The sequence below is a fragment of the Sander lucioperca genome, unplaced genomic scaffold (genome assembly GCF_008315115.2).
Source record: "Sander lucioperca isolate FBNREF2018 unplaced genomic scaffold, SLUC_FBN_1.2 Unpl_33, whole genome shotgun sequence".
Classification (NCBI taxonomy): domain Eukaryota; kingdom Metazoa; phylum Chordata; class Actinopteri; order Perciformes; family Percidae; genus Sander; species Sander lucioperca.
The window spans coordinates 5,001-16,906 of record NW_023396369.1 but is presented as its reverse complement, the minus strand read 5'-3'; the positions used below and the strand labels follow the sequence as shown (position 1 = coordinate 16,906).

Sequence of the window (11,906 nt, the reverse complement as noted above, 5' to 3'; positions counted from 1 at the left end):
GAGTGATTTTCATTCTAGCAGTTCATCCAATAAGCAGCCCGAGGAAAGCTTTGAGTGAAAGCTTCTCAGCCAATCAGCGGCTTCTACCCCATGTGTGGACTCTTAAGCCCGCCCACAGGCTGCATCATCACCAGCAAGTGATCCAATGAAATGAATGACGTTGGCGCGCAAGCTTCTCAAGCAAGCTCAATGAGACAGACACAGACGGTAGCTACTAGCTAATATGGAACGCAACGCAAAGCAAAGCAGCTTGTTTTCATTTAAATTCAGCGAGAAACGCTCCGAGGAGCAGGAGGAGGAAACTCCTGCCATTTTAAGTAATGCGGTTACAAGTGACGAGTTACCATCCTGCTCGGCCGCCCTCTCCTCATCAAGTCCTCCCGTAGCCCCCCCCTCACACCAGCAAGGCAAGTAGGCTAACAGTTAGGCTGTTATTTCATGTCGATACAGTTCTTTTGTCATTCTGAATTTATAAGAAACAGTTAAATAATTTTGGACAGTTCCCTGTCCGCCGTGCTGGGTAAATAAATGGAGAGAGAAACAGACCCTCCAAAGATATAATTCCGTTTCAGTCTTTTTGTGTATTGAACGTTCAAAAGAGATAAATGAAGTTAGGCTTACTGCCAAGGTGTATGTCTTTGTCCGCTTCAGCACAGAGCTGAGGACAGCAACACCAGAGCCACACAGGTAGGCTACTGAGTCGCTGTCCTCAGTGCCGCAGAAAAGCACTGAAACGAAGATGAAGGGGAACCCGTTTTTTTTGGGCTTATTTTAACTGGCCCATCCAATTTTCTGGAGGCCCACCTACAATCAAAATCCTGGTGCCGCTAGTGACAGAAACAACCAGACACAAGAACAGCTTCTTTCCCTCTGCCATCACTCTACTGAACAGCGGCTAAGTGGGGTCATCTCCACTTTGACCACTCACCCTCTTCTCTACACATTATATACTTATCATTCCAATATGCATCTTGCACACTACTTTGCACTATTGCTTTTTGCACTTTACATCCCACTCCATGTGTACTTGTCTTGATATTATGTCTTATTTGTATATTTGTATTTTTGTATATTATGTTGATATGTGCCTATATGTATATTATTGTCTATTGTACAGTATGTGTCTATATTACTATTGTCTACTGAATGTTTACTACTAAATGTCTATTTGTTGAATGTATAGAGTGTTAACACCTACCAAAGTCAAATTCCTTGTGTATGTAAGTGTACTTGGCCAATAAATCTGATTCTGATTCTGATATATAATGTTTTGAGTTCACGAGTGGAGGTTGCTTAAGTGATTGGTGTCGTTAGAGTCAACGGAAATATACAGTTGTGTGTTGTCAGCGTAGAAATGCTAGTTGATATTGTGCTTTCTAATAATTTGACCAAGTAACATGTTAAGTAGAATAGGAAATGGGCCCAGAGCAGAACCCTGTGTAAAGGTACTGAAGATGATCAAGAATTTCCGATTTCCACACAGAAAGACCTTCCAGACAGATAAGAACAGGACAGATCTACCCCTCTTGATCACCCATTTTTTAAGACATTGAATTAAAATACTATCATTAATGGTGTCAGAAGACACAGATAGATCCAACAGCAGTAAAACGGTGTGTTGACCACAGTCAACTGACATAAGCCTCTTTCTGACCAAGTAGTAAACAGGAACGTAGTTACAGGAACAGTCCACTTCTAAACAGTTCTACTAACTACTCTATCTTCTTTGCATTCACACCTGGCAAGTGGCCATAGAAGCTGACCTTTTGTTATTATAACACAGCCATCTAACCACCACTATGCAGAAAAGGGAAAAGACCCAATGTTTTGTTGACAATTGTTTGAGCTTTAAATTTAAATGAACTGCCTCAAATGTGAACTCATCAAAATAAATGAGTTTTGTAATCTGAAAATTTGTAATAAAATACATTTATGTTGTTGAAAACATAACTAAGAATTTAGACTTTCATAATAGTCTGTGAGTTCAGCACAGCTCTCCCTCTCTACACTTAAAATTAAATACAATGACAAGCACAGGAAGTCACAACTGAACTCATAAGGACACAGTCGAATGTGTTATTGTCTAAAAATAAATCTAACAAACACTCTGAAAAACTATTTCAAACTAAAATAAAATAAAATCCAAATGTCAAAAATTATAGACCAGTCCAGACAGAAAGACACAGGAGACAGTGAAGACATCAGATCATCTTAATGCTCAGCTTCTTATTTATTGTCACCGTACAGCAGATAAAGATTCACATTAGAGTTTCAAACCTCCACCAAACATCAACTGGCTGTCCTGAACTACAAAGATGTTTTCCTACTTTTCATTTTGTTTTTTTCAGACTCTTTTAGAATCATGTTAGCAGTTCATGCAGTGATTTACACCCGATCAGACTATGTGTTTCCATTCAAAGGTGCTCTAAGCGATGTTGGGTGACGTCACTTCTTGTTGACGTTCAAAGTATTTTTCAACAAAACAAGGCTAGCTCGCCCTTCCCTCCTCCTCATCCCGTCCCCTCCCCCTCCCTTCTGTGCACTAACCCTCCAACCCCCACCCCCAAATCCTTCTTGTCGGTTATTGGCTGGAACAGTTTGTTATGTTTGGTGGTGCAGGTTGGTTGTGTTCAGGGGACAGGCAGCTCGCGGATAGTGAGGAGATGTTTGCTGTATATGACAAAAAATGTTGTAGCCTAAAAAACGTGTGACATCGCTTAAAGCACCTTTAAAGATAATGGGCCCTACTTTCCTGCTGCAGTCGCCCAACTGGAGACACAACTGACTTTTCTTCCACGTTACAGCGAGCTGCGACTGCCTTAAACTAGGGCTGCACAATATATTGTTTTTTTTTATCGCTATTGCGATATCGACTTGCACAATAATCACATCGCTAAAGGCTGCGACATATCGCAGAAGTAAAATGTAACTTTCATTATTTTTTTAGTGCTGCCTTTTATATTCAATTCAATGTTCAATTTGTTCAATAAAAGAATGTTGGAAATTATTGTTTTTTTGTTGTTTTAAATTCAGCAAACTATTATATTTTAGTAGAACACTGAAAGCAGTAGAACTGAGAAGACTTTAATATCTGTTTATTTATTGCAAGTTATATCATTCTCACCATATTCAACAACTTATTGCATATTTTTCTCATATTGTGCAGCTCTACTTTAAACCACCACAGACAGTAACAAGAATTACAGTCAGTTGGTTTTGTTGTGCTGGTGCCCAGTTTCAGGAAAATAAGACCTGTTGTGAGATTAAATGCTTAATGAGAGAAAGAGAAAGAAATCACAAGATATGAGCTGATATTCTGCTGGACGTTGGTCCTGGAGAACTACAGCACAGGACGGATCTTCATGCTGATGGTCTTCAGGGAGTAGTCGTAACCTTTCCAGGTTTGCCACTCCGCTCCAACAGCAAAGAGAGATTTGTCAGCCCCCCAACGATACACGCCGTTTGGATTTGCTTTGTGACAGGCGGCATACCAGAACGCCCCCAGGTATGTTCTGGCACAGTTCCCTGTAGGCCAGGTGTCTTGGTCTTTGTCAAAGGTGGTGAACTTCATTCCGTTGTGATAACTCAGGGAGTCTCCTACAGAAACAGTGTTTGTCAAAAAGTTTATGAGACTATTTTTGATGCCCTCAAAAAAACAAAAAAAAACCATAAATAAATACTATATATGGATGACACACATACAATGAACATCAGTGTACTCACCTGCCCCTCCATTGGTGAATCCAGACACACTCAGCACAAATCCGTCACATTCTGCACCGATGGAGAACAAAGAGTACCGAGCGAACACTTTTTTCCCCTCAAAGTCCTCCATGTCGACCAGCAGTTCAGTCTTTCTGTTCTTTGTCAGGTAGCCAATGTTGTCGAGACCTGCACAGACGCACTTTAATATTTGATGTTTTGTACAGATGTGTACATAATTCAATTAAACACTGATATTTAAATTTAGGAAAATAACTAACTGATAACTAACTGGTCACAGTTCCATTTCTGGAGTTACACAATAGAGTTTAACGCGTGTACTTAATTATCAGTGATTTTCACGGCTGTTAGTTTGGTTTAATTTCTCACCGAGCCAGTACTCTCCAGCAGCATTACCAAAGCCGGTCTTGTATTGATCCCAGCCCCTGTAGAAGTTCACAGAGCCGTCCATCCTCCTCTGGAACACCTGGGGGGGACAGGATGGACGTTTTAACTAGCTAAACACACGAGATATCTGACAGCTCATGTTTCCAGACAACAAGGTTTTTACTGGAATGTGATTCATTGTAAAGGATCAACAGGTTGACTGAATACTCACCGTCCACTGTCCTCCTTCTGAAGACATGTCACAGTACACCTACGCACAAACACATTCATCAGTAAATGTGATAATTTAGTGGTTTCAATTTGTACATTAAGTTTACACTAATGAGCACGGCCACACGGAATCTGTGGATTCAGAATTTTCAGCAGAATTTAAACAAATAAAAATAAAACCCAATGACACGAATTACAGTGCCTAAACCTAACCAATCAAACTAACGAAGGCAACAAATACTAGCCAATCAGATGCAGAGTAGGGCAGGACATTCCTTTGCATCCTGGATACTAGGGGTGTGCAATCGGAAGTTTTGACTGTGATTTCGAATTTGGCTCCTAACGATCACAAACACAATGTAATCGAGTCTGTGCAGTACTGATCGGGCATCATCGAAGTCTTGCACAACCAATTGTTTGTATAACAAAATAACTAATAAAAACAAACTTATCAGAAAACTGAACACTTGAACAAACATAAGTGTGATCAGAACTACCTTAAATGAAACTATCTTTATTCATTACCTCTAATGTTACCTGATGTGTTAAAAAAAATCAATATTCAAATGTATGCAGATGATTTAGTCATTTTTACAAAAGAAATCCAAGAAGCCTCCTTAATTCTTATGCAATTACCCATGTTCAGGATTGGATTACTAAATCAGGTCTTTTATAGAATACCAAAAAGATCTTTGTAAATTTGTGTGTATGATGTTTACAAAACAACCAGTAGAGGTGACACGTAGAGGGGAGGAGCTTGACATTGTAAATGCGTTAAAGTATCATGGGGTCACATTGGACTCTATATTAACCTTTAAAAGTCACCTGAAGAAAGGTTTCAAATATGCTTGTTTTATGTTCAAGGCTCTGTATGGCCTTGCCCCACGTCCTTTAAATTAATTCAATAAAAAGATGGCTGACAGCAGCATTGGCACCAGGGTGCACCACATTTGGACAAACTGTGCTGTCCATAAAGGGAAGTAAATATTGGAATAGCCTCCCACGTGGAATAAGGCAGTGTCCTAAATATTCTACTTGTAAGACTCAGCTCAAACAATGGCTTAAAGGCAGGGTTGGTAACGTTTTGCAATATACACCTTTTTACATATTGGTTAAAATTATCTTTACGCCCCGACATCCCCAAAGTGTACCTTGACAGCAAGCCCCACTCCAGCGGGATAGATGGTGTACACGCCACTGGGTTTGCTTTTGTCTTGCTTATGGATTGCACTGCAGTCCACCGGTCGGAGGAGCTGCTGGCAGCTGGTCAAGAGTGGAACCAGCAGGAGGAGGAAGACTGAAACCAGCTGGAAAAGAAGACATGTTGTAATTTTGACTGAGGTTTGAATCATACAAAGTGTTTTAACAGTTTGGCCTCTAGCTTCATGACGGTGTTGACAAAGTCAGATATTAGAGACAGAAAGGTGAAGCTAATTAACAAAAATTATCTGCGTGGGTTGTCTCTGTAGTAGTCTGGATCAATGGAAGTACATTTTTAGGATAAAGCCTGACGTCAGGCCCTCTGTGTGTTGCCATTCTCAAACTCCCTTCGCTATAAGAAACAACAACAACCTTTGAGCTAGCAAGCTACACCCTGAAAATGTTAAATTTTGAAGAAAATGTTGATCGTGCAACAAGACAGGCCTGCTTGGTTCTTTCAGAGAATGATTGTAAGGATTTACAAAGAAAATATTTAGGGCATTTCCTCTCTAACTGGAACATTTTGGGAGCTTTGGTGGGATTGCTGGGGACGAAGTACACACAGTAAGATACACTGGTAAGAGCCAATGAGGTTTAACCATTTATCAGCTAATTTAAATAGCTCACGTTACTGTATTGTGTCAGCAGTTATCTTCATTTAATATTGTTTGTGGCGTTTTCCTTTGCGGGGTGCAAAAAGAAATTCCTTCCTGAGACTATTTGGCATGGTCACTGTCACTGTGATCAATGCTTAGCGCTGCGCAAGACGATTGTGATTGATTTAAAGAAATGCAAACAACCCAGAGCATTTCTTTCTCCTATAACAGAATGCATCTGTGGTTTAGCCAGACCTTACTCCACAGCACTGTGGAGATAGAGCTGGCAATGCAAGACTATCCCTGTAGTAACCATCTGATCTACTGATATCAAGCTTCTTTACAGGTTCACAGAACTTTGAGATTTGTAAAATATCAGTTCACAAACTTACCTTCATTGTCAGATTTCTGCTGAAATGAATCAACTACTGATGTAGATCTGTCTGATGCTCTGAAAACACAATAAGAATAAATCAAAAGGGTAACACTTAATAATAATCATACATACATTATGATTACAACTCTACAATTCTTCAGAGTATACGTCCACTGCTGTGACTGGTCAGTTTTTTTTGAAAAACACATGAATAAAAAATCTGAAATTATGATTGAAATATCATAATTAATGCATTAATTAATGTATTGTTCCTGCATTAAGTCATGCTTGAGATACTTTTAATCCTTGTGCATTAGTGATAGTTCATGAAGTACAAAGTGTTACAAAAATGTTTAGTTTCAGTCAACAAACTCACAGGCAACAGATTATGTGAATGAAGAATAAGAAGAGTTGGTGTTCAGGGTATCACTGAATGACCCGTAATTCATTTGTAATTATTAAATGAATAACCTGTGTATTTGTTAACTGTTTCAAAACACAAAAAAATGGAACAAAATGTTTTTCTGTCAAAAATCCGGTGACCTGTCTCGACTACTTTCTTCAAAAGGTAAAACAAAAATAAGTATTTGCAAAAATCAAAATGAATCTGTTTGCAAACAAAAAATAGAACATAAAAAAAACCCATGTCACTGCTGTTTTTGGTTTCAAACAATAAAACAAATTGTACACAGTGTTTGGATGTTTTAAAATTATTTTTACATTTTTTGATTCTGAGACCAGAAACAGTTTTTACATTTTTAATTTTAAACAAATACGTTTTTCATTAATTACAAATTAACTACAGATTATCCAACGATACCCTGACTGTTGGTGTTCAGGTTCTGGCCTCGATGCTCCCCTTCAAAAATACACTAAAATGGGCGCCTGGATAGCTCAGTTGGAAGAGAGGGCGCCCATATACAGAGGTTTATGCCTTGTTGCAGCAGGCCCGGCTTCGACTCTGACCTGCAGCCTTTTGCTGAATGTCATTCCCCCTCTCTCTCCCCTTTCATGTATTCTGCTGTCCTATCAGAATAAAGGCTGAAAATGGCCAAAAAATAATCTTTAAAAAAAAATACACTAAGATCAGAACAACAGAGACAAGATTTTCGTTTCCCAAACCCGATCCAACCGGAACAATATTAATGCACTAATGTTACCTTAAAGACTAAAATTTATCACATACCAGAAATTTCATTAAACTGTCACTTTTCTTTTCTTGTAGTTAAACTGCAACAAACTTCAGCTCAACGTTTCTGTAAATTCAGTCATTTCCCAAAAAGACGGTGATCAATCAATCAATCAAACTTTATTTATATAGCACTTTACAGCAACCAGCAGGTATCCAAAGTGCTTAACATCGAAACCAAGAATAAAAACACATATCATACAATATAAAGAAAGAACATGTAAAATCAGAAATAGTTACAGAGAAACAGAAGAACGAAATCATCACACCACTGCTACGTATTAAAAGCTTGACTAAACAGATGCGTTTTAAGTTTGGACCTAAAAAGAGCTACATCTGTAATAGTGCGGATATCAGGGGGTAACTTGTTCCAGAGTCTCGGGGCAGCAACTGCAAAAGCCTGGTCACCCCACCGTTTATATCTAGACCTTGGCACTTCTAAAAGTCGCTGGTTTGAAGACCGCAATGACCGGTTGTGCTCCCGCCAAGTTAAAATTTCGGACAAATACTCCGGAGCCAGACCATTTAAGGCCTTGAAAGCAAACAATAAAATCTTAAAATCGATTCTAAAATGCACAGGGAGCCAATGAAGGGTGTAGAGAACAGGAGTGATATGTGCACGTCTAGATGTGTTTGTTAAAAAGCGAGCAGCTGCATTTTGCACAAGTTGAAGACGTGAGATGGAGGTCTGATTCAGACCAACGTAAAGAGCATTACAATAATCCAACCTAGAACTAATAAAGGCATGAATTGCCTTTTCTAGATCGTGCCTGTTGAGGAAAGGCTTAACTTTAGCCAGGAGACGAAGCTGGAAAAAGCTCATTCTAACAACATCACTGATCTGCTTGTCAAATTTCATGCTGCAATCAAAAGTAACCCCCAAATTTTTGACAGCTGACCTAGTGTAGGATGCTAGAGCTCCCAAACTCAAAGCTGGACCATTTTGCGTGCCTGAAGTACTGAAAATAATACACTCCGTTTTATCTTCATTCAAATTAAGAAAGTTTTCTGAAAGCCACAGCTTAATATCAGTGATGCAACTAAGCAGGGAGTTTAGTGCGACACTGTCATTTGCTTTAATAGGCAAATAGATTTGCAAATCATCTGCGTAACAATGAAATGACAGTTTATGCTTTCCTATAATAGCCCCTAAAGGCAGCATATATAAAGAGAACAGAATGGGGCCAAGAATTGAGCCCTGGGGAACCCCACAAGAGAGAGGAGCAGCTGACGAGAAGAGGTCACCAATCATGATAGAAAAGCTCCTATTAGCCAAATAGGAGTGATGTTGCCACAGCTGATCTACCGGTCACGTCTCTGTAATGTCTCTGGTTGGATGCTTACCTGTCCGAACTCAGCTGCAGGTTGAACTGAAGAGTCTTGGTGTCTTCAGAGGAAACAAGCTGCTGCTTTCTGCTTCAGACCGTCACAACTTCACTACTTATATCTGCAGAAGGCTGTGATGTCACATCGCCTGCCCTTTTTACCAATACTTAGTCAATAAAGACATACAATTCCAAGGTGTGTATTTAGTTTAAACCAAATATTTGAACATATTAAATGTACAGATCATGTTTCTCTTAAACAGAATTGTGTTACCAGTGTTTAATTAGTCAGTGACACCCGGATCTCTTTGATGATTTCTGTTTATTCAAACAAGACATCCTTACTAATGAACATGGCCTGCTCCAGCTTTTCTCCCAAACGACTAAAGGGGAGAGGGAAAGGGGCTCAAGGGATTTATCGATGCAGGACCACAGAAGAAGAAGTAAAGGAGGACTGAACTTCAACACAGAGCCCACATTGCACCAGATACATTTTGAACAACCAACTCAGCGTAGGTCTTGTTGTTTCTGGCCGCAGCCATTTTATCAGTCAAAAACAATCAATTTCCGAATGCAACATAACAAGAAGGAGAGTAAAGATGGAAAACTCCTAAAGCTTAGTTCTATATTAATGCACGGATTATTTCTTGTTTTGTCGTTACTGAAAAACGATATTGACCTTGTAGTTGAAAAAGGAGCCTCATATGGAGTCCGATCATTCGCATTCGGATATCGACTCGTTTTGACTGCCGAGGTGGTAGCAGCCGGAAACAACAAGAGCTACGGCGAGTTGTTAAAACCTTTCTTTTTAGTAAACTCGGGGTACACAAACAATGTTGTCAAGTCTTTCGTTAAGGTGTAGAACCCCTGGTGATAGTTGGAGCAAAGTCTCATGTTGTGTCGAGCCTTCTTAGTGTTTTAAAAATAGCTATTTTGAGGCTAGCATCAAAGTGTCCCTAGCACTCCCATTCAAAAGGCCATTTGACCGGAAAACAATAATACGGTACATCTTAAAAGTGGCGATTCCATCCTAAATATGCTTTTAAACATAGTGTGACTCGGGTACATTCACAAAAAGACCCTAGGTTGCATTTTGGCTAGAGTTACGCTTTAATACACTATTCATGCAATGACAAATAAAGTTTGATTTGATAATTATATAAAGTGACATATAGGCAAATATGATGACACAAAATTACAAAACAAAACAAAAAGATGCCCATAACAACATACCACACCGGCCTAACTACATAAACAGTAGACAAACCAGCAATAGCAGCAGGGGCAGGGCTAGAAGGGGGGCACAGGGTGAAATCCAGCCCCCCTGGAATAGGATTGGCCCCACCTGGTGCCCACCCCCCACAATCCATTGGGCTAGAGTGCTGTCAATCTGACAATTGTGATTTCCATTGGATCAAAGTACTGACCACCAACGTTAGACCCAGCAGCAGTAGGTCAGCAGACCGCTAACATTAGACCCAGCAGCAGTAGGTCAGCGGACCACCAACGTTAGACCCAGCAGCAGTGGGTCAGCGGACCACTAACATTAGACCCAGCAGCAGTGGGTCAGCGGACCACTAACATTAGACCCAGCAGCAGTGGGTCAGCGGACCACTAACATTAGACCCAGCAGCAGTGGGTCAGCGGACCACTAACATTAGACCCAGCAGCAGTAGGTCAGCAGACCGCTAACATTAGACCCAGCAGCAGTAGGTCAGCGGACCACCAACGTTAGACCCAGCAGCAGTGGGTCAGCGGACCACTAACATTAGACCCAGCAGCAGTGGGTCAGCGGACCACCAACGTTAGACCCAGCGGCAGTGGGTCAGCAGACCGTTAACATTAGACCCAGCAGCAGTGGGTCAGCAGACCGTTAACATTAGACCCAGCAGCAGTGGGTCAGTGGACCACTAACTGTCATTTACGTTTCACTAGAATTAAGAACTGACAACAAGAAACATGTCATAATAAATTAAACTAGATACACACTTGTATGTGTTGTATGTGTATTTAGGGATGCAAGAGCAGATCCCTCCTTTATATAAATATTTGAGTTGTTATCGAATTGCAGTCCTCTGCAGGATGCATCTGGCTGGTAGACATCCGGCACTACCAGCCGAATGCAGTGTAAATATTTTCTTAATGCTGGGAAGGAAATAACTAAAATCATAATTACAAGACATAAATAAAAATTTATATAAAACTAAATTAAGAATGGAAAATAAAACTAGACAAAAATTGAAAAGTATAAAATAGTAAATGGAAACAGAATTGCAAGGTAAAGTAAGAGTAGAGGAGTCAGAATTAGTGTGTGTATATATATATATATATATATATATGATACAAATTAGGGCTGTCAAACAATAGATTTTTTTTAAATGCGATTAATCGATGAATTTCTATAGTTAATCGCAATTAATCACATGTTTTATCACATGATTAAAATTCTATTATTTTGCATTTCATAACTGTTTTTAAGTACATATTAACAATGGAACGCAATTCTTACCAGTGTATCTTGATTGGGAATCAAATTAATGCAAAGAAAGTTACTTTATGAACTTGATTTTAAGATTTGTATTTGTTTATTATTTATTTATTTACTGTAAACAAAAGAAAATGTGTGAATCTAGTCACACATTTGAATCTAGAGTCAATATAGTGTGCAGTAACTCCTAAATCATTTTGATTACTCACTGACGTCCAGTGATCACCTTGCATCACTTTGCAGCAGTTCCAGTTTGGCTGCTTTCTCCGTGTCATACAGGCTGTGTGTGGTGAAACTTCTGTCCTCCTCGACGGCAGTGTATGAGATATATCTGCAGAAGGCTGTGATGTCACATCGCCTGCCCTTTTTACCAATACTTAGTCAATAAAGACATACAATTCCAAGGTGTGTA

General features: G+C 39.6%; 1 protein-coding gene across 1 annotated transcript; it reads right to left on the bottom strand.

Annotated features, from left to right (window-relative positions):
* Positions 1 to 3,231: 3,231 nt before the first annotated feature.
* LOC116042136 (microfibril-associated glycoprotein 4-like) lies at positions 3,232 to 9,133 on the bottom strand. Its single transcript, XM_031288266.2, has 7 exons — positions 9,026 to 9,133; positions 6,509 to 6,567; positions 5,472 to 5,627; positions 4,322 to 4,360; positions 4,093 to 4,189; positions 3,724 to 3,891; positions 3,232 to 3,597 (listed from the first exon to the last, which is right to left on the bottom strand). The coding sequence occupies exons 2-7, from the start codon at positions 6,512 to 6,514 to the stop codon at positions 3,341 to 3,343; spliced, it is 723 nt and encodes a 240-aa protein (XP_031144126.1). The 5' UTR covers positions 6,515 to 6,567; positions 9,026 to 9,133; the 3' UTR covers positions 3,232 to 3,340.
* Between the last annotated feature and the right edge of the window lie 2,773 nt (positions 9,134 to 11,906).

Coding starts and splice junctions, on each gene's coding strand:
- LOC116042136 (XM_031288266.2), bottom strand. Junction 4,361..5,471: donor GAGTGGGGCTTGCTGTCAAG/GTACACTTTGGG, acceptor GTTTGTGCGTAG/GTGTACTGTGACATGTCTTC. Junction 3,892..4,092: donor TGCTGGAGAGTACTGGCTCG/GTGAGAAATTAA, acceptor GCGTCTGTGCAG/GTCTCGACAACATTGGCTAC.